This window comes from Rhinolophus sinicus, chromosome 15 (genome assembly GCF_057876585.1).
Source record: "Rhinolophus sinicus isolate RSI-liver-muscle chromosome 15, RSI-T2T, whole genome shotgun sequence".
NCBI classification, from domain to species: domain Eukaryota; kingdom Metazoa; phylum Chordata; class Mammalia; order Chiroptera; family Rhinolophidae; genus Rhinolophus; species Rhinolophus sinicus.
In genome coordinates, this window is record NC_142515.1 from 47150481 (window position 1) to 47178386 (window position 27906).

The 27906-nt window shown below is 35.4% G+C and overlaps 1 protein-coding gene across 2 annotated transcripts; it reads left to right on the plus strand.

Annotated features, from left to right (window-relative positions):
• DDX50 (DExD-box helicase 50) lies at positions 1-27000 on the plus strand. 2 transcript variants are annotated; one of them, XM_019731730.3, is made up of 16 exons: positions 105-261; positions 3338-3419; positions 3799-4095; positions 6371-6446; positions 6817-6995; positions 8471-8588; positions 8704-8889; positions 9353-9498; positions 12436-12585; positions 19043-19204; positions 19653-19772; positions 20527-20600; positions 20825-20984; positions 23258-23392; positions 24553-24597; positions 26499-27000. In XM_019731730.3, the coding sequence occupies exons 3-16, from the start codon at positions 3907-3909 to the stop codon at positions 26775-26777; spliced, it is 2019 nt and encodes a 672-aa protein (XP_019587289.1). In that variant the 5' UTR covers positions 105-261; positions 3338-3419; positions 3799-3906; the 3' UTR covers positions 26778-27000. The 2 variants fall into 2 exon arrangements, with proteins under 2 accessions (XP_019587287.1, XP_019587289.1); XM_019731728.3 differs by lacking the exon at positions 3338-3419 and having other exon boundaries at positions 1-261.
• Positions 27001-27906: the final 906 nt, after the last annotated feature.

Sequence of the window (27906 nt, forward strand, 5' to 3'; positions counted from 1 at the left end):
TTAAACCGAGTCCGGCATTATTTTCTCCCCCGTCGTGCGGTGCGTGTCCGGGAAGTGACGTACGGCTTTGGCTGGGCGCCGCCCTGCCCCCGCTTCCTTTCACGCTGTCGCTTGTCTTGCTAGCCGTAGGTGGTTGTGGCCACCTTGCCCAGAGGGAGGCGGTTGCGACGAATGATGCCTGGAAAACTTCTCTGGGGGGACATAATGGAGCTGGAGGCACCTTTGGAGGACACCGAGAGCGAGAGGAAGGAGAGGCAAAAGGTGCGCTGAGGATGGGCCGCGCCTCCTTTTGGGCTGCGCCGGCTGGGTGGGGAGGGGAGCGGTCCCTGATGGCCTGTCACCACCGGGCCAGAGCATCTGAGGGCCTACCCCCGCGCCGCCCTCGGCCCCCGGTGGGTGCTCCGGGACCATTCCTGCCTCCACGCCCTCAACCTGGAGAAGGGCGGCCCTGGGCTCTGGCCCGGCGCCCGTAGTCCCTCAGCCCTTACCGTCGGCGCCTACGAGATGCGCAGACTCAAGGTCCCACCGACGCGGAGTCTGTCCTTTCTTTCCTCTTCTAACTTAAGCAGTGAGGCCTGTCATTTGGTTCTTGTTAGCCATCCTAAAAAATGATTAAGAAAACTGATTGCTTTAAGTATGTGTTACTTCTCCGTCACCCTGACCTGTGTGCCAGAATCTTGGGGAGAGCGATCTTAGGTTCACAAACCTCGGTAACTAGTCTATAGAGACTTAAGGAAAAGTGTCACAGCCAGCGTTGCCAGGTTTTGGCTGTGGTGGAGATCGTGTGGGTTGTATTATTAATAGCCTTTACTGTTAGTGTTTTCATTCAGTTCACAAGTATTTATTGAACCTAATTTGTGCCAGACTCTTTCTTTGCGGGGCACCAACGGGTTTAAATAAGCCCCTGCTCTCCAGAAACCTGTAGAGTTGTAGAGACTTCCCACTCCACCCCTGAAAAGAAAGAAACTTGGGGAAAACAGCTGAGGATGGTAAGCGTTATTCCAAGGCTGACATTCGACAAAGAATGAAAATCTGCATAGCCTCACAGAGCAGAATCTATCCTTCCAACCTTATCACCAAGGTAAACTTGCTATTCTAGCCAAGCAATTATTTTTTGTGTGTGGTAAAATATACACAACATAAAATTTACCATTTTAACCATTTTACAGTGGACTGTTTTGCAGTATTAAGTACATTTACATTGTTCTGCAGCCATCACCACCATTCATCTCCAGAACTTCACCCTCCCAAATAAACTTTATGCCCATTAGATGAACTTCACGTTGCCCAGTCTCTTCAGTCCCTGGCAACCACCATTCTACTTTCTGTCTCTCTGAATTTGGTTACTCTAGATGCCTCATGTGAGTGGAATCATCTAGCAGTTATTTTAATTTTGGCTCCTCCTGAAATAGTTGTTTCTCCCTTTACATTCAAATCCTATCCATCTGTTAAGGTTTAGTGTCTGTCTGTTCTAACCACTCCAGTGTACACGTAATCTCGTTCCCCTTTGAAGTCTTGTTCCAGTGCTGACATTCGATTGGCATTTATTATCCGCTTCATTGTAAAGTCAGCTCATTTTTCCATGTGTACCTTTCCCAAATATTTCCCAAAGATTCTTGAGGGAAATGATCAGATGTTTTTCCATCATTACATTTCACGGTATTTTTGTAAGTTGCTGGCTTTCATATTGTAGATTCTCCAGAAGTATTTGTTGATTTTCCTTTATGAAAGATAACTAACAATTTGGAAACAGATTGGAGTACTAATAGAAATAGAATATTGGGATAGTGATCTGGCATTGAAATGAAGATAACTTTGGTTTGGGAGATGTTGAGATACGGAGCTGGGCCTTGGGTTCTCAGAACTGGATTGCAGGTGAGGAAGGAAGCCTGGTAGTGTATGATGTAGCTGTGAAACTGGTATGAAAGTGTATAGAGACCTAAGGAGCATCCACAGAAAGAGGAGTAAGGGGAACCACTGAAGGTAGAGGTAAGCAGATAAGGAGGGAATATAGTGTTGTGGGAGCCAAGGAATGGAGAGTGGTAAGCACTGTGTACCTGACATAGAACAACATATCTCATCACCTTGCGATATTGCTGGGCTTGGACCTAGAGGCCTCACTTTACTTTGCTTCATCTCTCTGAAGTGCAGGGCCCAGGAACAATTCAAACCCCAAGGCTGGCTCTGTAAATAACCTTGTTGTTCTATAGAACCTATTGGTTTGGGGAAATGTGGGCAACTTTAGTTAACTAAAGATCAAATGGTGTAATATATGACTATAACCTGTGTTAATGTAAAGCTCTACTGTTTACAAAGCATTTTCACATACAAGTATGTTAATCAGTTTTCACTGCAACTCCTATTTTATGGAGAAAATCGTATGTGAAGGTACTCCGTAAAAATCGTGTAAATCATGCTGAAATTTTTGGTGGTGGTAATTTTTACAGTCACTAATCACTACTATCTAATTTATTTTGAACACTTGACCACATAATTCTGAGGTGCTGAATTTCTAAATCTTTTCTTGTCTGTTTGCAAATATTAAAACACTGGCTACCAGTTTGGCATTTTAAAACTAAAAGTTGCAGAATAGTCCTTTTTTTTTTCTTTCTTTTTTTAAGGAGGGTGCCCCTTACAGTGGCCCGTGTGGGGATCGAACCAGCAACGTTGATGTTACTAGCTCTATGCTCTGACCAACTGAGCTAACCAGCCACCTCATCAGAATAGTCCTTTTTAAAAAAAAATAAAGTTCTGTTAACTAAATGTAAAAAACTTTTTTCAAATTTCCCAGGATTAATATACTTGTCCTTCCATGGAGTTTTACATGAATTATGTAGTTTTATTTGGAGTTTTGCATGAATTATATAGTTTTATTTGGTTTGTTTTTCCTTAACCTGTTATTATACTTATCAAAGTTCAGAGAGGAAGCATGATGTGAAAAGAGAATGGGCTTACAAGTCAAACGGGGCTTGATTTTTGGCACTTCCGCTTGCAGGAAATCCCACATGTGGTCTTGGGCAAGTTACTTACCTCTAAGAACCTCATCTATAAAATGGTAAAGGTAATACAGGTTCGCTATCCCTTATCCAAAATCCCTGGGGCTAGATGTGTTTTGGAATTTAGAATTCTGGGGATTTTTAGAAGGGTGACACCCCAGTAGGGTTTGGGACCCCCAACTTAGAATCAAATACCTTATTAAATGTGAATATTTGTACTAAGTATAATAAAGATTATAAATATCCTCACATTCATTCAAGTCAAATTTAGCCACCAGATGAGTTCAGGTCAGGTAAGGTTTTTTCTCCAAATAAGTTACAAAAAAACTTTCGGTTTTCAGAGCTTTATGGATATCGGAATTTCGGATAAGGGATTATGGACCTGTACTTCCCTTATAGGGTTGTTATGAAGATTTAAACAAGGTAAGCCAAAAACACATTACACAATGCTGGGTAGGTACTCAATAAATACTGTATTTTTTTTCTTTTGGAGATATTTGAAGTTTTTGTTTGTTTAATTTATAAATCTCATTCTTCTGAAAAGGCGCTGTTTTAATTTTTCCTTAAATCTAATGGGATTAGTGAGGGCTAGTGGCCAAGTCTTAAGAATGTAAGAGATGGGATGAGAAAGAAAGCCATAGGTGAGGCTAAGGCTTGGCATTAGCAACCAGTCTGGATTTCTAACCAGGTAATTTTTCAAGATAATGATAGATTTAGCTTTGCTGGTTGGGGAGTCACGCTCTAACTTTTCTTAGAGGAGAGCTTGTGACCCTCTTGTCACTGCTTCTTTGTTTTTTCACAGAGTGATAGAAGGAAGTCAAGGCACCATTGTGACTCAGATGACAAATCAGAAACAAGAGAAAATGGTGTTGCCGAGGACCTGGATGCTCCCAAGTCCAAAAAAGCTAAAATGAAAGAGAAGCTAAATGGAGACACTGAAGAAGGATGTAATAGACTTTCAGATGAATTTACTAAATCTCATAAGTCAAGAAGAAAAGACCTGTCAAATGGAGATATTCATGAATATGAAAAAAAATCAAAGCGAGTGTCATCCTTAGATAGTTCTACCCATAAATCAAGTGATAATAAGCTAGAGGAGGTATGGATACTTTTTGTTTTGCATTTGACATTATCCAAAAATATAGGCTAATTTGATTCTTTTTAAGACTAATTAGAATTGATTCTATAATATTTCCTGCTTAGTGTCCAATACTCTCAGTTGGACCAGGGAGTCTGTACAGCCAAAACCTGAGCTTTTTTCCCTTTGTCCCTGTTCCGTTTAAGGTATTGCCTTTTCTTGAGGCAGAGGAGTGAGGTGGTCAGATTTAAACCTTTCCTGTCCATTGGGTTCTTAAACAGTTTTTCCAAGTTGTTGGTCACCTAACTTGCATTTCTTATGGTTGTTTCAGTCCCTACCAGTACTCATGAATTGACTTCTGACTTCCTCTTGACTGTATTTTGCCTTCTGCTTTTTCTGCTCCTATAACAATGGCAACTTTAAATGATCTTTAAGTCTTATTATATAACTTGATCTTAAAGCTGTTTGCATTTTAAAGAAAGAAATGATACATAAAAATGATCTGAAGAAATCTTTTCTCCTGAGTATTTTTTGGGAAGTTAGAAACACATGCTTAGTATAGAATCTGCATTTCTTTTGCCAGTACCTGCTAGAGCAGATATTTTCATGCACAGAATTTGTTCAGTTTGTTTTTGCAGTTTTCCGTTAGCAGAGTTTGTAGACTTTTCTAGGTATTATCAATTGGCAGTAAATTACTTGGGTCCTCAGAAAGAAACAACTTTGATATTTTTAATAATTCTTAGTAATTAATAATTCTTTGTTTTTTAAATCTGGTACTTGCTGATAATTTAAATACATTTGAGTTCAATTTTATGTGTAACCTTTGGGGAGCTTTGGAAAAAGATTGAATCCTTGCCTTACAATATAGTGGGTTTTAAATTTGTGATCAGGAATATATTGATCAGGAAGCGTATATATTAGAGAGTTGATCTAAATAAGGCCTTACAGATCTGTATCACTAAGAGCAGAATGTACAGGTTGCTCTTGCTTACTCTTGCTCTGTTGGGATTTTGCATGGTACAATGCTCTGTGTAGGCTTAACTGTTTCTAATTTTGTTTAGATTATGTTAGGGTTCGGGAATTCTACTTCTAGAAATTTATCATGAGAGATGTGCAGGGATATATGAATAAGTACTCTTATCACAGTGACATTGTTGATAATAGCAAAAAAATGTAAACATCCTAAATGTCTGGTAGTAGGCAGTTGGTTTAACAAAATATACTATATCCGTGCAGTAGCATACATCTATCCTAAAGGTCAGAGAAGAATGTTAGAAAGGCATTCAGTGTATCTTATTAGATGAACAAAAGATTACAAAACAGCATATACAGTATTGTCTTATTTTTACTTTAAAAAATTTATATGTGCCTAGAGTAAGGATTGTGGGAGTGTCTGTTTCAAATGTGGCTTTGGCTGACTGGATTATATATAATTTTTTATTTCTTTCTGTTTATATGTGGCTTCTAAAATGTTTAATGAAAATGTATTTTGTAATTAAATTTTCTTCCCTTTAATCTTAAAAAGATTGAGATTTACTTAAATGGCTTACAATTTGAGTTTGATAGTATGATTTTTATCTGATTCCCTATTTGAAAATTGCTATTATATGTGGTTCTAGAGCTACTTTTTTAAAAACATACCAATAATAAAGTTTATGGGTAGTTATATTGTCTTTGTTTTATATACATATTGACTGGTATGTAAAGCTTTCAATAGATGTTAAATGATGTTATGCTAATCTGTGTATATGTTAAAAGAAATTTTCAAGCTTTCAGGAACTTTTCTTTGTATTAGTGACCTAAAAAGTGCTTTTTAGAGCCATAGAACAACTTTTTAATTTTCATTTTTGGAAACAGTTTACTTTCCTCATTGTATAATTTCTTTTAGGGCTATTTTATAGGCTGGTGTTAATCCTTGTAATTAATATTATTTGTACCTGTGAATATTTAGATTATTAAATAGCTCTTTTGTAATATCTCAGTCAAATGGAAATATATTTTAATTTATGTGGTAGATGCATTTCTAAAGGGAGTTTTGTGTGACTTGATCGTTTTTTAAGTGTGTTATGAGAAAATGTATTAAGTAAGCTTGCAATTTAAAGGGATACTTTTGAAATTAAAAGAATTTCCCACTAATTTATCTTGTAAGTTAATCTATACAATTTTTGCAAGTGCTAGCTTAAAGTTGGTTTGTTAGCTTCTTTAGTAAAACTAAAAACAGTAAATGAGTAAAAGATTCTAAATACCAAGTCAAATATAAACTATATAAGTTAGAACTTTGATTTCATTTTGGCAGACCCTAACACGTGAACAGAAAGAAGGAGCCTTCTCCAATTTCCCTATTTCTGAAGAGACTATAAAGCTTCTGAAAGGTACCATGAATTTTAATGGATATGCAGTTGAAAATCTAAATCTAAAAACCAGATTTTGTAAAACTTTGCTTTTTCTGACCAAAAGGAGAATATAGAAAGCATAGAGAAATAGCTCTACTTTAATTGCAGTTATTTCTACATCACCTTTTTGGTATTCTGACCTGTTTTTAACTCAAAATAATTATATGTATCTGTCAAAAGTTCAGACCAATTTTTAAAAATAATTCTTCTTTGGGGTAGGAATAACTGTAAATGTCACTAGGTGGTACATCTTTAGGCATATGTTGAGGAATCAGGATTATCATTTTCAAATAAATATATTTTTCCCTAATGTTAGTCTTAAATATTTCAATGAAATCTCATTTTACAGGTCGAGGGGTAACGTATCTCTTTCCTATTCAAGTTAAGACCTTTGATCCTGTATATGAAGGAAAAGATTTAATTGCTCAAGCACGGACAGGAACAGGAAAGACTTTCTCTTTTGCCATCCCCTTGATTGAAAGACTCCAAAGAAATCAAGAGACAATTAAAAAAAGCCGCTCACCAAAGGTAACCATTATAGGGAGTAAAAGGTTTAAACGTTACTCCAATGGAAAGAGAAAGAAAGAGTATACTGGTCTTAAGTTCAGGTACCTCCAAGATAGAAAAGTTACTCCTGTGGCATAAAGTAAAAGTTTGACTCCTAAAGCAAAAATTTGTTGATTTTTAACATAAAAAAAATCTCAAGTAAAGCTAAAGTGAAGTAGTTATTGCACATGAGTGTAATATGTATAGATCCATAGACATCTTTGATAACTGTATATTATGAAGCTAGAATATCTAATTTTAGGAGCATTTGCAATTAGTATATTTAGTGACCTCTTTCTTTTTTTCAGTCATGACCTTTGCTTTTAACCAATGAATTTGCTAAAGAGGTATTCATTTATTTGGTCATTCAGCAGATAATATTTATTTCACTGCTTGAATTTTTAAGATGAGATTATAGAAATGATATTGTTGGTCCCTATGTTATTGGGGTACTGGAAATCTGTCTTAATTTATAAGCAGTAAAGACCAGAGAGGACCTAGGGAAATTGTAGCCTAAAATTTGACCTTTAGAAATTCATAAAAGTAAAGAAGAAGAAAATTATCATAGTTTGAAAAGCTATGTGACTAAAAGTAATTTGTTCTTTGAGACTATTAAATGGTATTACAGCATGAAAGTAAATTCACATATGTGGATATAATTAAGTTACAATAGTCTTGGATCAGGCTGGCCAACAGAACAGATCTTTTTCAGAGAATTCTACTTCTTAGGTGAAATTAGGAAAGACTGAAAGTAACAGAAATAGGACACAGTCCCAACATTGCCTTAAAAGGCTCTTATGCTACGTAGAGGGACATTACTTGAGATTCCAGCATCACCATTTCTAGCTGTTTAATCTTGGGGAGATTCTTAACTTCTCAAAGACTCAGGTTCCTCATTTATAAAGTTACAATAGTAATGCCATCTTTTAGGGTTTTTGTTGGGATCCAATTAGATAATTCATGTAAAGCACTAGTGCCTGGCACGCGGTGAGCATTCACTCATTCATTCAACAAGCAGTTTTTGAGTATCGCTTCTGTGCCAGGTACTGTTTGAAGTGCAAGGAATACAGTAACTCAGACTAACATAAATCCCTGCCTTCGTTGATCTTACATTTTAGTGGGTAAGACAGACAATAAGCACATAAGTAAAATATAAATACCTTATATGGTATAAGTGCCAAAAAGAAACAGTTAAGCAGGGGTGAAAGGGTATGAAAAGAGGGTCAGGAAGCTCATTGAGAAAGTGAGTTTTGAAAAGAGATCTGAAGAATGTAAGGCAGGATATAATAAGTAGAAGCTATTCTTCTTGTCCTTATTAGTTGTGTTCTGTTTTTAAATACTGTGTCATTAATATTGAAATTCCTAGTTTTAAATGCACCTTTAAAAAAAAGTCTTTTCAATTTGAATTTAGACATCTTTAGAAAAGTATCTTTTTGTTTTTTAAACCTCTTGTTCAGGTACTTGTTTTGGCTCCTACAAGGGAACTGGCAAACCAAGTAGCCAAAGACTTCAAAGATATAACTAGGAAACTCAGTGTGGCGTGTTTTTATGGTGGAACATCGTATCAAAGCCAAAGTGAGTAAATATGTGTGATAGCAGCGCAAAGATCTCTTTGCTACTTAAATCTAAAGAAATAATAGAAAAAGGTATATTTGATTTACATATTACTGATATTTCTCTCCTCTCACAGTTAATCATATTCGAAATGGTATTGACATCTTGGTTGGGACCCCTGGTCGTATCAAAGACCACCTGCAGAGCGGCCGATTAGATCTTTCTAAACTGCGCCATGTTGTGCTTGATGAAGTGGATCAAATGTTAGATTTAGGTTTTGCTGAACAAGTTGAAGATATTATCCATGAATCCTACAAAACTGGTATATCCTAATTCAAAATAAATACATTAACAATTATTCTCTTATCTAAAAGTTTATGAATATTTTATTTCATAATTTTTATTACATTGTCTCCAGTGTTCTAACAAAATTGTATCTGTTTTCTTCCTGAACAAGGAAGTATAATAGCATACTTTAACTATTTTCTTTGCTTTCTTCCATGTATTATTTTTTTATAGTCAGTATTTAGATTTAGTAATTCGTTTTACTGATGTCTTTGCTCATTGTTCGTTCTTAAATTCTTACCTTCCTTCTGGATTCAGTTTTCTTCATATTTCCCCCCAGTTCTGAAAGTTGAAATTTTTAATAATTGCAGTGAAGTTTGTTCAAAATTGACTCCATGTTTTGAATTTTTCATTATTTCTTTGACATTTGGGGGGTTTATAAGAGCTCACTACACCATGGGGTATTAAGAAAGTGTTTGAATTCTTTTTGTTTATTTAAGATTCTGAAGACAATCCTCAGACTTTACTTTTTTCTGCTACTTGCCCGCAGTGGGTATACAAAGTTGCAAAAAAATACATGAAATCTAGATATGAACAGGTTGACCTTGTTGGAAAAATGACTCAAAAGGCTGCAACTACTGTGGAAGTAAGTAGCTTTCTAGCATGATAGATTTTTAACTTTTAGTTGGTATTTTGAAATTTGTTGAAGCTAAACTTAAGTTTTGCATACTAATTCAGGCCAAATATCTTTTTATTGCTCAATATGATACGTATGTATGTCTATAGTCTGAGACTGAGGAGCAGAATAAATAGGGGGAAAAGTATGTGAACAGGCAAGTCCTAACAGGAGATAACCAAGCAGCCATAGAGACAAAGTCTGTAGAATGTGACAAAGGAGGCGGTTCATATCAATTCAAAAAGAATAGCGCTGGGATATTTGTTAAAGCTTAGGTGAAAAAAGTTAGATCCTCATCTCATACCCTATAGCAAAAAAATTCCCAAAAGATTGAAAAACTTAAGGCATAAAATCACTTAAAGCAGATGCAGATAAACAGCTAATTTGATTTCAGGAAAGAGAAGGCTTTTCTAAACGTAAAGTCTAAAGAATATACTATAAAGAAAAAGATTGATAATTTTGACTTTATAAAAATTTAAACTAACAGTATGGTTTTTTAAAAAAGAATTAAAGATAATATTTGTATGATTTATGACAGTCAGGTATGTACCACATATATAACTTTTCCATTTAGCAGATGTACATATATGTGTATGTAGATAAAAATAGGCTAAATGAACAATAGTATAATTTGTAAACACAGTATAATGGTTAAAAAGAATGAATTTGAGTGATAGAAACCAAATTATAAAATATATACAGACTCATACTATTTTTTAAAAAATACATAAAAATGTTATGGATTCTTTGGGTATTTATGTAAATGTACAGAGATAGGTTGGAAGGATAATCATCAAACTAATAATAATGATTACTTCTAGGAAAGAGGACTTTTATAGTATAGGATGGTCAAAGGAAGCTTTATATATTCTGTAATGGCTGAAAGTTTTACAATAAGAATATAAAATGTATCAGTGAAAAAGATTTATTAAGGATATTTTAAAACACACAAAAAGTGAATAATATAAGGGATCTGATGTGACCATCATCAGGCTTCAAGAATGATCTTTTCTATGCCCCCATATGTTCTTCATCCCTACATTTTAAGCACTCTAGTCATCGTTTCATCTCATGTAATTTTATATATTTTTAAAAGGATAAGGGCTCTTAAAAAAAAAAAAGAAAACCACAAAGTTATTATCACAGAAAAAAAACAGTAATTCTTTAACAGTATTAAATAATATAGTGTCCACATTACCCTAGTTGTCTTTTTTTAAATAATACGTTAGAATCTGGATCTAAATAAAATCCTTACATTGCCACTGTTTTAAATCTTTTATAATCTATAGGTTCCCTTTTTTCCCTTGCACTATTTTGTTGAAAAGAATGATCATTTGTCTTACAAGTTTCTGACAGTCCCAATTTTGCTGACTTACAACCTTGTGGTGTTAATTTAACATGCTCCTCTGCCTTCATTTTCCTGTGACTTAATAGTTAGATTGCGAGGCCTGATCAGATTCAGTGTTTTTTTGGGTGTGGGGTTTATTTGTTTTTTTGAGAGTGGGGAAAGAAATGAGACCTTGTTGTAGGTGATACAAATGATTCTTAGTTTTCTTGTGCTTTCCTCTGTTTTCCAGATGTTCTATAATTGATGTTACATTTAAAAAAATTTTATTGAGGTATATGTTAAAATGCATAGATTTAAAATGTGCATTATAAGTTTTTTTATCATGAAAATTTTCAGGCACACCAAAAAGTTGAATTTTACAGTGACTACCCATATACCTGCCAGCTAGATTCTACCATTAACATTTTACTATATTTGCTTTATCATCCATCTACCCATCCCTGCATCAATTTTATTTTTTGATACATTTCAAATTGCAGAAATCAGTATACTTCCCTGTAAATATTTTAACGTGTACATATTTGCTTTATCATCTATCTACCCATCACTATATCAATTTTATTTTTTGATGCATTTCAAATTGCAGAAATCAGTATATTTCCCTGTAAATATTTTAACGTGCATATCTTTAACTATAATTCAATATTTACAAGTTTTTTTATTGAGGTAAAATTCACATAACTAAAATTAATCTTGTGACGTGTACAATTCAGTGTCGTGTAGTACATTCACAGTGTTGTACAACCACTTCCAAAACACTTTATCACCCCAAAAGGAAACCCTGCAACCATTTAGTAGTTACTCCCTCCCCATTCCCCACTTCCCCTAGTCCCTGCCAATCTGCTTTTTGTCTCTGGATTTACCTCTTCTGGATATTTCACATAAATGTAATAATATAATACGTGACTTCTTTGTGTCAGGCTTCTTTCACTTAGCATAATGTTTTTGAATTTCATCCATATAATATTTACAATTTTTAAAATAAGATTTATATGTAAAACATACAAACTTTGAAGTGTATATTCTCTTAATTTTGACCAGTTCATACATTGCATAACTCAAACCCCTATCAAAATACAGAATACTACCATCATGCCAGAAAGTTCTTTCATGTTTCTGCCTAGTCACTCGCCCATCCAGAGGCAACCACTGTTCTGAGTTTTTCCATCATAGATTAGTTATGCCTGTTTTCTAACTTCATACAAATGGAATCATACTACGTGTACTCTTTTTCAGTAAGGCTTCATTCACCCAGTATATGTTTTGAGATTCATCCATATTGTTGCATGTATCAGTGTTGGTTCCCCTCTGTCTCTCTTTCCCTTTTCTCAGTTGGTTCCTTTTAGTTACTGAATAGTATTCCATTGTATACACTACAATTTGTTTATCCTTTCACCTATTGATGACCATTTGTAGATTGTTTTTAAATGGGGTTGAGGAGAATCATTGTCTTGTTGTCTCCCAAGAAGGCCAATTCTTGAACAGATAGAAAAAATGTACAGGGAAATCTTTTTTACTAATTTTAATGAAACAGATATTTGGCTTTTTTTTTCTCAAAGCATTTGGCCATCCAGTGCCATTGGTCTCAGAGGCCAGCAGTTATTGGAGATGTCCTTCAAGTCTACAGTGGGTCTGAAGGGAGGGCTATTATTTTCTGTGAGACCAAAAAGAATGTAACTGAAATGGCCATGAATCCACACATAAAACAGGTAAGTCGTTTTTGATGCTTTCACTAATTGAGACTATAGGGATGGATCACTCAACAACAACAACAAAAATCACACTGTCCTTTGTGGGCCAGGTTTGATAGTCATTTTTAGAATTGAGTCTAATTCACAAAGAAATTAGAACCAGCCTCTCATGATCTGTTAAGTCAGGATGGAATTCTATCCATTCTCCTCAAGTTTTTCAAGATTCTGCAAATGTGATCTTGAAAATATAGAGGTTGAAACAAAGTGAGTTTCTATTTTAGAATTGTGTTATAAAATGAATCACAAATATTTCTTGAATAAATGGATCAGAATACTAAGTCCATATATGTCTTTTTGTCTTTTAACTTTTTGTAGAAAATTTCGAACATAAACAAAAGTCTACAGTGTAATGAATCCCTATGTATTCATTCTCCAGCTGCAACAATTATTTCACCTAAATTCCCACTCACTTCCTGCTTCTGAATTATTTTGATGCAAACCATAGATAACATTATTACGTCCATAAATATTTGGGTATGTGTCTCTAAAAGAAAAGGATTTTTTTAAAAAAACCCTCAATACTTAATTGCATTTAAAAAACGTAACAGTAATTAATATCTTGAAATATCAGTTAGTGTTCAGATTCTTAATTGCCTCATAAATGCTTTGTTTTTCATTTTACAGTTTTTTTTTTCTTGACTGGATCCAAATAAGATTCATACGTTGCGTGATTTCACTAAATCTGTTTAATGTATAGATTCCTCTTTCTATTTTTTGCTTATAGTTGTTGGAAACTAAGTTTCCAGAATCTAGAGTATTGCTTCCCTATGATACCATTTAACATGTTCCTCTGTTTTCTGTATTTCCTGAAAATTCAGATTTGGTTATTTATTTAGAACAAAAGTATTTCATAAGAGGTGTACTTCCTTCAGGAGGTATATAATGTCTAGTTTTTCCTCTTTTTGTGATGTTAACATCGGTTGATAACAATTCCATCAGTCTTTATGTCATGGTCTCTTTAATCATTTTTGTTGTCTGTGACTTGTCATCTAGTAGATTCCTGAGGATAGGCTCGTGAAAACAATATTACCTGTTGATAATAGCTTGTTACTTTATACCTGAAAATCATTTTGGCTGGATATAAAATTCTTGGTTCACATTTCTTTCCTTCAATATCATAAATATGTTTTTCTATTGTTTTTGGAATAAAGCGTGGTATAAAATGTCTGATGCCAGTCTGATTTTTTTTTCCATATAAGTGATTTGGTCTTTTGCTTGAATGCAAAAGACTTTTTCTTTAAAAATCAGTAGTTATACTAGAATATATTTTGGTGGTGTTCTTGGTCATTTTTTCTGGGTACAGTGTACATGTTCAAATTGTAGTTTCAAATATATTTCTAATTTCAGCCAAATTTTCTTGAGTTACAATTTTTTGTTATTTGGTTTGTCTGATTGCTTTGGGGTTTTTCTTTAGGGACTCTTGTTATATGTATGTTGGCTCTTTTTTCCTCCTTTGTCACTTTATCTAAAATCCTTTTCATCTTTTTCTTCAAGTTTCAGGATTTCCGATTTTTTAGGCATCATCTATTGTGTTTTACTCAAGCTTCTGTTCCTTCCAGTATAGTCTTTATTTGTGAAAAGTATCTTTTATTGCTACTTCTTTTTTGACTCATTTCACTTCATTTCTTAATTTTTCTCATTTTGCTATTTCTTGTTCTTGCATATATCATTTTAAAATTTTCTTTTAACTCATTCAGAAATATGCTATACGTTTCATCTGTTTTGTGTGAATGCCTTTCTAGAGCTCTTTCATTATTTGTGGGGGTACTGTTCTGCTCATTCTTTTTTATCCTCTTCTAATTATTTCATGGGATTTAACCGTGACCTTTTCTTTTGTTCATTTTTAGATGTAGTTAATCTTTCTGAACTTTCGATGGGGAGGTATGGGTCAGAGTAGTTTTCTGCTTCATAGCTGTAGAGCTGCTTTTCCTATAATTTTTGTTAGAGCTCAAGAATCCAATCTGTAAATTATATGTAAATAAAGGTATTTTTTTAAAAAAGGCCTCCCACTTTGTGAGCTCTGGTTTTCTTTTCCTTCACTTTTATCTGGATCTTCTCTCTCTCTCTCTCTCTCTCTCTCTCTCTCTCTCTCTCTCTCTCTCTTTTTTGCTTTTAAGATCTCTGGCATCCTTAGTTTGGATTCTAGGTCCAACAGTTTCTCCTTACTGTGGGACTTTGTCATGGCAAGGATGCATTGGCTTGTTTTGAAAGTTCTTATAGGGTCCCGGCTGCCCCATCCGCTTTCAGAATGTACCTCTGGCTCCTCACAATCACCCTAGAATGTGCAAAAAAACTCTTCTGGTTTTAGTTGCTATTCTCAAATTGGCCCATTATACTTTCCAGGAAGCATCTGTTCTTAGGACCAGTAAATTCCCCCCATACATACAGGTCTTGTCTCTACCTGCTCATGTTTTGGAAATCATGAAAATACCTTATCACTTAGTTTTGTCATAGATATTGTCTATGGATTTTTAATTTCGTTATCCTTGTTTTGCTGTTTGTTTTTATGTGGGAACTGGAGATTCAAAGACAATGCTGTCACCACCTTCACCAGGGTTATTTTAACTAATTGTAGAGCTGTAGCTTTGTGTCCAGTATAGACAGACTGAATAGTGTTGGAAGGTAGTTGATTTACCTTTCCTGTCATTGCTTTAGAACACTCAGCAGCAGCTGTCTTGCAGAAGCTATTGTTTTATCTCAGAGGCAGGAATTGCCTTGCTGCAAAGGCTGGGTGAGAATTCCCCTTATTGGATGATAATCAGTTTCTGTGATTGGGAGTAATGCAATTTCTCCTCCGCTGGTTTGGTATTTAGGTAAAAATTAGTAGTTGCACGTCATTATAGGTGATACGGGATTTTATGGGTAACGAAGGAACTTTAATGATTAGTTTATTTTTATTTTTTAATTTTAATTATTTTCTTCAGGTTAGTTCCCCCCCCCTTTTTTCCGCTTCTCGCCCCCCACTCCAGTTCAAGCCGTTGTTTCTCAGTCTAGTTGTGTAGCACACAGTTCCCTGGCCCATGCTGGTATTATGAGCCTTGCGCTCCACTGGCTAAGGCAGTTGGTTGCCAGTTAACTGTTGGCCACTCACAGCAGCCCACGCCAACCTGCGGCTGCTCAGGGCAGCCCTGAGCTGTTGTTCACCATCTTAGCTGTAGAGGGCGCAACTCACTGGCCCATGTGAGAATTGAACCTGCGATCTTGGCGTTAGGAGCTGGGTGCTCCAACCACCTGGGCCACTGGACCGGCCCTTCAGGTTAATTTTTACCAGAAAAATACTTTCTTAATTCTAAACAATTAAACGTGCATACACACACACACACACTCACACACAAACTTTTGGAAAAAATTTATTCATAAGTTACAGACCTAGTAACCATCACTGGTTTCATGAATGTATTATGTGCCCCTTATGACTAGTTATCAAGTAAAAATAAATAAGTGTATCAAATTTTTTAAGTGAATTTGAAGAATTCACTATGAAAAACTGTCCATCTTATTTAAAGTATGTTTGCTTATGACTAAAAAAAAGTAATAGGATGTTTTCTTTCTTGAGACATTTAATTTGGCTTCCATGATATTGCACAGGTTTTCTTCCTTGTCCTCTGGCTAATCTTTCCCAGTTTTGTTGAGATCTCTTTGTGTTTTTGCTGTGCTTCAAATATTGGTATTTCTGAGTTCTAACTTCTGAACTTCTTTCTTCTCACCCAGTATGTTCTTCCTGAGCATACTGATTAATAGCAGACTTTGGAGTCAGATCAGGGTTTAAATCCCGGTTGTGTTACTTACTAGCTGTATAATGTTGAGCAAGTCACTTTATGTTTCTGTGCCCATGTTTCCTTTTTAAAAAGTGATATTTAAAAACAAATTTTTTACACTTTTAAGGTAAGTGAAATCATTTATTTAAAACATTTAGTACATTGCTTTTCTTATAGCAAGTAAGCAGCCAATAAGTTTAGAATTATAGAAGTATAATCTTCATTATTTTCCAGGTTAGCTCTGTCTCCAGAGTCTAGACCTGTGTTTATTCTACTGGCTGCAGACACCTTAACCCATTATGTACCTAAAATTGAATTAATTCCCTTCTACACTCCCGTAAGCACTGTGTCTCTGACATCCCCTATTGTCAAATGATACATCTACCCATAGCCTAAGCCAGAAATCTATCGCCCCTGACTTTTCTTCCTTACCATTTGCCATTTAGTTAACCACAAAGTGTTTTTGGATTCTATCTCCTATAGTTTAAAATGGCCCATATCCTACTACTTTTGCAGATACTCAAAATCTGGGATTCATGTATAATATGTGTCTTTCCCTTATACTTATTTCCACTCCCTTCACCAAGTCCTCCCAGTTTCACCTACAAGTAGCTCTTGAATTTATTTATGGCCTAGCCTCTATTTACCTCTCCAGCCTCATCTTATACTTTCTCCTCATTTCTGCACCCTCTCCATACATGCCATGTTTCTTCTCACCTCAGGGCTTTTGAACTTGTATAGTTTACCTTGCCTAGGCAACTCCTACTCATCCTTCAGATATCAGTCCAGAGCACCACTTTTCAGGGACTTTTTCCTTGCCCTAGAGTAGGTTAGGTTACCCTTTTATAAATTCTCTTCGCCTCTTAGACTCTTGCATTAACCATTACACTTGTTGGCTAAATTTATTTGTGTGTCTAATTATTTGATTGATGTTCCTGGCCAGAGTATAAAGACCATAAGGACAGAGGCAGTCTTATTTTTGTTTTCCATTTTATCCCTAGTTCCCAACATGTTGTAGATTACTAAATATTTGTTGACTGAATAGCTGGTCATTGCCTCTGCCTTGGTGAGGCCACTGATACCTGTTTTGAATTTCCACTTTTGCCTTGCCCTTTTCTAACAGTCTATACATTGTAGCCAGAGTGATCCTTCTATAATGCAAACATGTTCATGATAATCTTTTTATATCATTCAACTGTTCCATGTTGTCCTCAGGATAAAATTCATATTCTTTTCCAGCCTCATCTTTCACCACTTCTCCTTTTTATTCTATGTTTTAGCCATACTCGAATATTTGTAGTTCCCCAGACACACTATGTATTAATATATATATATTTTTTCTGCCTAGCCTTCTGCTCCTTACTACTAGTTCCTTATTATGTGTCAGGTCTCAGCTTCAGTGCTACCTTCCCCTCAGATGAGATAGGTTCCTGTCCTAGGTATTCCTATAGCACCCTGCCCCTGGTTACAGCACATATTGAAAATACTGTATTGAAAATGCTGATCAACTTGTGTTTCAGGGCTGTTTCTTTATGATTGTTCCAGAACCTGGCATAGTGCCTGCTGTACAGAAAGTACTCAGTAAATTAACTCAGAGTTGACTGCATTAGTCTTAGATTCAAAAGTTTAGACACTGTTGGAAACTTTAAAATTTTAATGCTGGCCAGTAATCCTAGGATATTTATTTATAATACTACGTACATTATTTTCAGCACAAAAGGAAGATAAATACATAAATAGTATAAGTAGATTCAACTTCACTAAAAGTTACAGAAATGTAAATTAAAACAACATTGGGAAATCATTTTTGCCTGTTAGACACACAAGGATATAATGATTCATAATAGGGTAGGTAGGGAATGATTAATTACTCATAGAAGTAAATGGGCACAACCTCTTTTAGAATATAGTTTTGTAATGCCTATTAAAATGGTAAATGTTCATAATTTGGACCCAGAAATTCAACTTACAGATATATGTCCTACTGAAATATACGTATACAGACGGGTCCACAGATACAAACACAGTGTTGTTCACTTTAGCATTGTTTCTGATGGTGAACATTTGAATACAACCCAAATGTTCATCAGTAAGAGATTGCTAAAGTAAGTAATACTGCATCCTATGAAGAAATCCTAGTTTTAAAAAAATTAAGTAGTTATATCTATAGATGTGGAAAAATGGCTAAGATAATTTATAAAACAGGTTACAAAACAGTACATGCATAGTATGCTCCCATTTTTATAAGTAAATACATAAAATTATGTGTTATTAGGTTGGTGCAAAAGTAATTGTGGTTTAAAAGGTTAAAAATAATTAGAAAAACTGCAATTACTTTTGCACCAACCTAGTATAGGTGAGAAGTGTGTGTTGCTGTTTTTTTAAATATCTAGAAAAACAAGAAAAAAATGAAAAAAGAAACTGTTATTCACCAAACTGTTAGCAGTGAATTATTAGGGGGCTGATACTAAGGGTAAGCTTTTCCATTTTATGTTAAATATTTTCTGTAATGTTTGACTGTTTTGAACAGTAAGCATGTGTTATAATTATCAGAAAATAAGATTAAAAAACAACAACAGAGAACGCAGACTATGGTGTTAGGATGCTATCAATTGTAAATATGAGCTGTACACTTATTTTTCCCTTTTTTCAAATAGAATGCCCAGTGTTTACATGGGGACATCGCACAGTCACAAAGAGAAATCACACTGAAAGGCTTCAGAGAAGGTAGTTTTAAAGTTTTGGTGGCAACCAATGTGGCTGCCCGTGGTTTGGACATTCCTGAGGTTGACCTGGTGATTCAGAGTTCTCCTCCACAGGTAGGAAACGAGATTTGATTTGGGGAAAAGAAGAGCAGTTGTATAAACTGCCGTTTTATTTATAAGATATTGCTTTGGATATGAAAAATATGTTAATCTGTTCTTGCTCTTAGCCATTTGTTGTTAGTGTGTTAGTGGTGTTAAATTGATCGGAATCCATTGCCTTTGCAAATTACTACCTTCATTATATGGATTTAAAGCATGAATTCATGCAAGGGAGTTATAAAAAGTTGCCATATAAAGAGTTCTAGATAAAAAGCTTTTAAATCATATGCCCCTTTTCCCAAAGTTCTCCATAAAAATTCTTTGGGATGTTGAAAAGAGCAACAGGATTGAATTAAAAATATTATTATTATTGATGGTAGTAGTTTTGTTATTAGCTTTATTATTTTGATGCTGGAATGTGGAATGTCTGTGTAACTTAAAGTATCGCCTCTTGTATTTTTAGGATGTGGAGTCCTACATTCATCGCTCTGGACGCACAGGTAGAGCAGGCCGGACAGGGATTTGCATCTGCTTTTATCAACCAAGGGAAAGAGGTCAACTAAGATATGTGGAACAAAAAGCAGTAAGTCAAGTAGAGTTAAATTATTTCAGGCTTATTATCGAAATCGTGCCTTAGAAAAGAGTTCTTTTTATGTTTGTTCTCACAAATAGATCTTTATAACTTTTCTCAATTTAAGCTGCATTTGGATGTGAAGCATGTGGAGAGCTAAGTTTATATTAGCTGCAACTTTGTTTTAATACAGCTTTTATTGTGAAGACAGAAGAGCTGACTTTCTCATTTTCCCCGTGAATTTCTCCCTTGATACTAAACTCAGAAGTGCATTGTGACTTAGTACCTCTTAGGCCAGCATTGTAAATGCATGACTGTGACATTGTCTTGGTGTAATACTTAAAATTATATTGAGCAATGGTACAATAGTCAGTATCTGTAAGAAATTGTGCATTTTTTGTGGTCTGGATTTTTTGTGGTATTTTACATTTTTTCCCATTTTATGATGTGTTTTTATACAATATTTCTTTGTAAATGAGATAGGGTAATAAAAATTTGATAGATATAAATAGCATCATTTTCCTTTTTTTGGATCAGTTTTATTTTGCAAGTGAAATTTCATGATTTTAACTAAGGGGCAATTCAAAAATCTTTTTTCTCTTTCTATATTTTGTAATTAGTGATTTATTAGAAAAAGCAGATTTTTTGATCTGCTAGGGCTTGGAAATCTTTAAGTCCACGAAGTGGAAATTCAACAAACTATATTAATTTAGGAATTAATTGTAAAGACTTCCATTTTTCTTTAATATAATTCTTTCATTTTCAGGGAATTACTTTTAAACGTGTAGGTGTTCCTTCTACAATGGATTTAGTTAAATCTAAAAGCATGGATGCCATCAGGTATGCTTTCTGACCTTGCTGAATAATTTTTTCTTTTGTATTAGGCTGTGCATCTTTAAGCTCGCCTAGTTCAAATATCAGAAATTTTAATCACCAGTTTTACCAGCAGAAATTTAGTTATATTAAAATACAAAAACGTTGCTCTTTCTTTTCCCATTCATTCTCTTATGTTTAATTTTTTCCCTTTGTCTTGACCAAGAAAATTTGCTGTTTTTAAACCATAGGTCTCTGGCTTCTGTTTCTTATGCCGCTGTTGATTTTTTCCGACCATCAGCTCAGAAACTAATAGAAGAGAAAGGGGCAGTGGATGCACTGGCTGCTGCATTAGCCCACATCTCTGGTGCATCGAACTTCGAACCACGATCTTTGATCACCTCTGACAAGGTAGAAATCTGTGAGAAAATAGTATGTGCTTAAGATTAAAATCGAACCATACATATCTCTATCTGGAGAGAAATACAGCACACCTTCACTGCACAGCAGTATGTTAACTGAAACTCGCATACCAGAACGTATTCTTCATTTTGTAAGTTGCCATAGTACCATGCAAAGTGAGGATTGCTGGATATGTGGAGGGGGTGCTGTGTGTGTAACATCATCTGACCTGGCCCCCCTGCTAGGTCGGTATCAGATGTCAAAACAAACCACATCAGAGCCATTGGTTTCAAGTAGTTCAAAGATTTATTACTGACCATGGTATAAGTGAGGGGAGTCACTGGGTGAGGGGACTCATCAAAAAGAGCTATGATGTCTGGGTAGAGAATGTGATTGTGAGAGAGTTGCTGGGAGAGGGGAACAAAAGGGACAGGGCAGGTGTAGCGTAAATGAGTGCAACTGGGTCATCTGATGTTTTCCACTTGGCAGGTGTTAATGGTTTAGCCAAATGTCATTTTGCTGAGAGTGACTTAATGTGTCAAACTCAGTCTCTCCCTTTCTGCCTCACTTCTTTTCCCCTCCCTCACTCCACACTATCCTTCTCCTCCCTCCCTCCCCCATATATATCTTCTTTAAAAATTAAAGTTTATATGTTACAATTGTTTGTTATGTGTTTTATTTAATCTGGAAATGTTTTCCCATCTTTATTGATTTTTTTGAAGATTCTAGATCAGTTGTATAGATAAGAGTCTAGAATATCTCACCTTCTGGGTTTGTCTGGCTTTCGCTTCACACATTTAACTTTTGCCTTTATTCAGTCTTTCCTATAAACTGGAAGTAATGTGAAAGCTTGATTTTATATTCAGGTTAAACCGTTTTGGCAAGAATACTTTTTAGGTGATATGATGTACTTCATTCTGCATCACATCAGGAGGCATATACTGCAGATTGTTCCAGTACTAGTAGTGCTTAGTTTGATCGCTTGTTAAGATGGAAACTGCCCTATATTCCCATTGTAAAGGTATATATAGTTTACTGTCTTTAAATAGTAAGTAGTCTGTGGGGTGATACTTTAGCACTGAGCAAATATCCTATCCCTAATAACCCACCAAATACTTAAAGAAAATATTAAGATAGACCTTTAGAGCTAAGAAGTACCTAAGAGGTCATTTAGTCCCAACCCTTACCTAATAAAAGAATCCCTCTTTGGCAGATGGGTCATCTGACCTCTGATTAAAATATCTTAGAAACAGTGTTAGTGGTTTGAAATTGCTCTCATGGGTTAAACCAAATCTTAAATCTTTACCATGAATCTACTACAGTGTTTTCCCCTTGCTACCTCTTTAGCCCCGTCTCTTACCACTCTCCCCTTGCTTGTTTAGCTGCCCTAACCTACCTGCTGTTACTCAAACATAACCCACTGCTGCACAAGGCCATTGTACTTACTTGCACTGTTTCAAATGTACTTCCCTTTTAAGAACAACGCGGCTTCTTCCTTCATTTCATTTAGGTCTCTTCTTAAATATCGCCGTATCAGAGGTCTTTCTTGACACCCTGCCTAAAATAGCTTACCCTTCCTTTACTCTCTGTTCCTTTACCCTGCCTTATTTTTCTTCATTATGCTTATTACTGTCTGACATTCTATGTATTTGCTTGTTTACTGTCTACCTCATCCTACCCCCCAGCCCACCCCACCCCATCCCCACACACACTAGAATGTAATCTCCAGGAGAGGAAGGATTACTTACTGCTGAATCTCTAGCACTTAGTAGAGTCTCTGGCACATACATAGGGGGCACTCAATAAATACTTGTTAGATGAATGCCTCCATATATCTTTACGTTGATGTTTTTGCTGTCCAGTGAAGTCATACAAAACAAGTAATTTTTGCTTATGTAACTGTCCCTCAAAAGTTTAAAAACGTCTATTTTTTTAAGTTTAAAGACGTTTGTTTTTCTACTCCAAGCTAACTTGGACTCTTTCACAATTGACTTCCTTAATTCTTCACTGCCTTATCTTTTTCTCTGATGCTCTAGTTTAATTATCTCTTAAAGCATGATGGTTAGAATTAAATGTAGTCTTTACAGCAATGCATATAAAAATGGTAGTTTTAGTGATCTATAAACACTAGTTTTCTATTAAAAAAGAAGTTTTCTTTTTTAGCAGTCATGCTGCACTGTGGGTTCCTAAGTGCACGGTATCGGCATGAAGGTCTATAGAATTAGAACTTCATTGTCCTGCTGCTTTTTTCCCCAACCATAATGTCACTTTTATTCCTTAAGGGGTTTGTGACCATGACTCTGGAAAGCCCAGAAGAAATACCGGATGTCAGCTGTGCTTGGAAAGAGCTTAACAGAAAGCTGAGTAGTAATTCTGTCTCCCAAATTACCAGAATGTGCCTCCTAAAAGGAAATATGGTAGGCTTTTCTAGATAAGTAAAAAACTTTTTAATCAACTACCGTGAATGTTTATAAAGACTAATAGGTTTTGTTCTTTCTCTTTTTTTTTGAAGTTTAATGGGATGAATAATATTGTTTTCTCCGTGTGTTAATTTGTTTCCACTTGTAAATTTTTAGGGAGTTATATAAATAACCCATTCCTCTAAAAAGCTGTAAGTTATTTTGCTTAGTTTGACTATCTAATACCCACATTATTAATATATAAGTTTCTGCCCTTGTATACTTGTTATGTGTGGTTGTGTGTGTTTGTTCTCTAAGTAACTTAGCATCACAACATCTAAACAACTCTATTATTTAGATAATACACAATACTGTTTTTGAGTGGTCTGCTATTGGCTGTTAATGAGGATAATGAAGTGAATTAAGTACTTTAATACATTTACGAAATAGCAAAGTTAAAATCGTCTGTAATCTTAGTGACTGATTTCTTCTAATGGTTTTAAGAAAAGGTGTTATATTTGCTTAACTTTACTATAGAGGTTCATTTTGGCCTAGAATTTATTAATTTGATTGTTTATTGGAAATAATGACCTCTCTCAAAGTTTAATATTACTTACCTTCAAAAAAGATTTGTGGCAAGTATGAGACAAATAGACACATTCAGAAAAAAATGTGGAGGAGGAGGAAAAATATAACCGATCCTTAGGCTAAATTAGTTGCTACACTTGAGTATTTAATTAACTTTCAACTTCTTGGCAGCCACGACCAAAGAGGAAACATCTTGGGTTACATTATTCTCATCTGATAAGCATTGCAGCTCTTCAGGAGAGAAACTTTCTGGCACTAAATTTTTAAAGGAATTTATTAGATGGATCATTTTACAAGAGACATGGAAGAACATTATAGTGTCTATAAAAATTTTTCTAGAGAACACTCTAGATTCTTAGTGTAGTATTTTCTTATTAGATACTGTGTTTAGTTATTTTTCAGATTAAGAAAACATAATAAGCAGCTGCTCAGTCATGTGTTATATACTAGTTGTTTTAATCCTATAAGGTGTGTCCTGGGATATACCTAACCTTTTTTTAGCTAATACAAGATTACCAGCAAGGATTAATGTATTAATAAGAAATTAACTCATCTGCATCTAAATAAATATGTTTTCATTTTGCTTTTAGGGTGTTTGCTTTGATGTTCCCACAACCGAGTCAGAAAGGTTACAGGTATTTTTAAAACTTTATCTGTTAAATAGTTGAATATGTTTCTCTAAAAGATAGGGATTATAAAAAATCAGTCACAATATCATTATCATGTCTAAGTCAATGAACAATTCCTTAATATAAAAATATCTAATTTCCATCGTAATTTAAAACATTTTTGTTATAACTTCAAACAGAAACATAGAATTGCACAATAAATCCTCATGTTCCCATCACTTAGCTTCAACAATTATCAATCAACTCATGGCCAATTTTTTTTCGTGTCTACTTACATCCACTTCCCCACTCTCCCATATTACACTTTTGAAACAAATTTTGGGCATTCTATCATTTCAACCATAGATATTTCCATAAATATTAAGGAAACTTTTTAAAAACAATCATAATACTGTAATCAACTTCCCAAAATAATAATTCCATAATATTATCTAGCTTGTGTTTAAATTTCCCCTATTGTAGTTAAATATAAGCTCTATAAGGTTCATACATTGTAATTTGATGTTTCTTAAGTCTCTTTTAATCTATAAGATCTCCCTTCTTGCTTTTAAAAAATATTTTTCTTATTTAATATACATAATTTGAAACAAGGAGATTATTGTTTTTTAAGTCTTAAAAAACTCACACTATATTGTGAATACATTTCTGTGTCAACTATATAGGGTTACTTTTTTTTTAAAATTAAATTTATTGGGGTGACAATTGTTAGTAAAATTACATAGATTTCAGGTGTACAATTCTGTATTACATCATCTATAAATCCCATTGTGTGTTCATCACCCAGAGTCAGTTCTCCTTCCATCACCATATATTTGATCCCCCTTACCTTCATCTCCCACCCCCTACCCGGGTTACTTATTTTTAATGGCTCCCTGGCATTTGGCCATATGGGTGGCCAACTTAATCAATGTCCTGTTTTCTGACATTTAGATTATTTCCAGTAATATACTATTATATAAATAGGTCAGCCCTGAATGTTGGTATAGCTAACTCTTTATACATTGCCATATTTATTTCTTTGAGGTTTTTTAATAAATTTTATTGGGGAATATTGGGGAACAGTGTGTTTCTCCAGGGCCCATCAGCTCCAAGTCGTTGCTCTTCAATCTAGTTGTGGAGGGCGCAGCTCAGCTCCAAGTCCAGTTGCCGTTTTCAATCTTTAGTTATAGGGGACGCAGCCCATCATCCCATGCGGGAATTGAACCGGCAACCCTGTTGTTCAGAGCTTGCGCTCTAACCAACTGAGGCCACCCCTTTGAGTTTATTTGATGACTGCTTGGCACAAAGTTTTGCACATTTCTTAAGGCTTTGGTCATGTATTGCCACCAGAGGTGTGTGTGGGTGTTTGTCTCTGCTCACTCTTACCAACAAGGCATTTTAATATTAAATTTCCTTGGTAACTCATGATCACAATGAGGAACGGTTAATGGAGCAGGATATGACACTGTGATGCTTTTATGAGCTGCTGATTTGTGTTGAGTTGTTTACCTGACAGTGAATGTTCCCAGTGGGCTACATTTTTCCAGTCCCCCGCTGGTGTTGACAGGTTTTTAATCTCCATCATCAGCTCTCTGTTCTTGTTTCTGTCAATATACCTGCTGAAAGCAATGCACTACTTATTTGTTTTATGCAGAGAAACCAGTGCTCTGTTTCAGAATATGTAAACTGAGTATGAATTGAGTCTCAAAATAAGCCTGAGAGTTTCTCCTGAAAGAATATTTTAGGGACTTTTGTGAATGTGTTTTGAATATTTTTTTTCTTCGTTTTCAATTTTGTTCCACATACTTTGAATAGATAGATGGGTTTTAGCTGATAGATAGTAGATATGATAAAAGTCTTCTATACTTATGGGCTTGCTTATGGTTTCTATTTTGCATGTATTTTAATCCTATCAATTCCCCCAACAGGCAGAGTGGCATGATTCAGACTGGATACTCACAGTGCCAGTCAAGTTACCTGAAATTGAAGAATATTATGATGGAAACACATCCTCTAATTCTAGACAGAGGAGTGGCTGGTCAAGTGGCCGGTCGGGCCGGTCAGGCCGGTCAGGTGGTCGATCCAGTGGCCGGTCAGGTAGACAGAGTCGACAAGGGAGTCGCTCGGGAAGTCGACAAGATGGTAGAAGACGAAGCGGGAATAGAAATCGATCAAGAAGCGGGGGTCACAAACGGAGTTTTAACTGAGAATTCGATAGTTAATCTACCAGTGTGAGCTTGCCTATTTCTGCCTAATCATGTACATTATCCACCAAAAATTAGGTCATCATAGTTGAGGTATGTGTCTGCTATTTGCAAAGAAGTTGGTCGTATTTTTTTAAAAAGTATTTCACAAGAATGGTTGTAAACAAATATACATATGCAGTTTTACCTTTGAATAAAAAAAACCTCCTTTTATTGTCTCTTTTCACTATGTGTTAAGAATTTTCCTCAATGTAATCTTTTAAAATTCTTTCTAAAACATAGCAGTCGAGTTAATCTTCCTTAAGGTCACTTGCATTTTACAAAATGTGGTGTATTTGTATTCAGACTATTCCTTCCATAGGCTATATGGTAGAAAATAAGAAATCGCTTCTACGTTAAAGGACTGTATGACTGGTGACATGGTTGGTTAGGTGTAGTGTTTTAAGTTCTAGGTATGGTTAAGTAAAAGGGTGTGCAAGCAGTGCACACCTGATACTGTATTCCACCAGCATTGGTTGACTGTCCACTGTGCTTATCACTGTCCGAACCAGTAGGGGTATAGTGGTGACAAGGCAGGCTCACTGTCTTCTAGGAACTTCCAGTGTAAAGACAAGCAAGCAATTACGAATGAGAGGAACACCTAAAGGCTAAGATGAAGTAGGTATGGAATGCTAAGGACAGCTGGGGTGTGCCTAACCAGCCTTAGGCGTTAGGAAGGCTTTTAGAAGAAGTGATGCCCACAAGAAGAAGTAAAGCAAAAGTATCAGTTGATCTAGACAGGTGTATGTGTATGGTGGGAAGGGGAGTTAAAAGGGAGCGTCGCAGGCAGAGAGAACAGCATATGCAGAAATCCAAAGGCAAAGAATAGCGTGGCAAGTCTGAGGACCTACAGTTAGTTCAGGGTGGTTTGCATGTGACAGGCAGAGGACAGGAGTTAGAGAGATAAGGAGTTAATATTTAACAGGAACCAGATTTTAAAGGCCTGTGGGTACTGTTAAGGAGTTGAAACATTCTTTTGAACACAGTGGGAACCATTAAAGGATTTAATGTAAGGATTAACATGATGAGATTTGTGTTTTAGAAAGACTGGCTACACTGAGGAGACTAGATTGCAGAAGGGCCAGACTGGAAG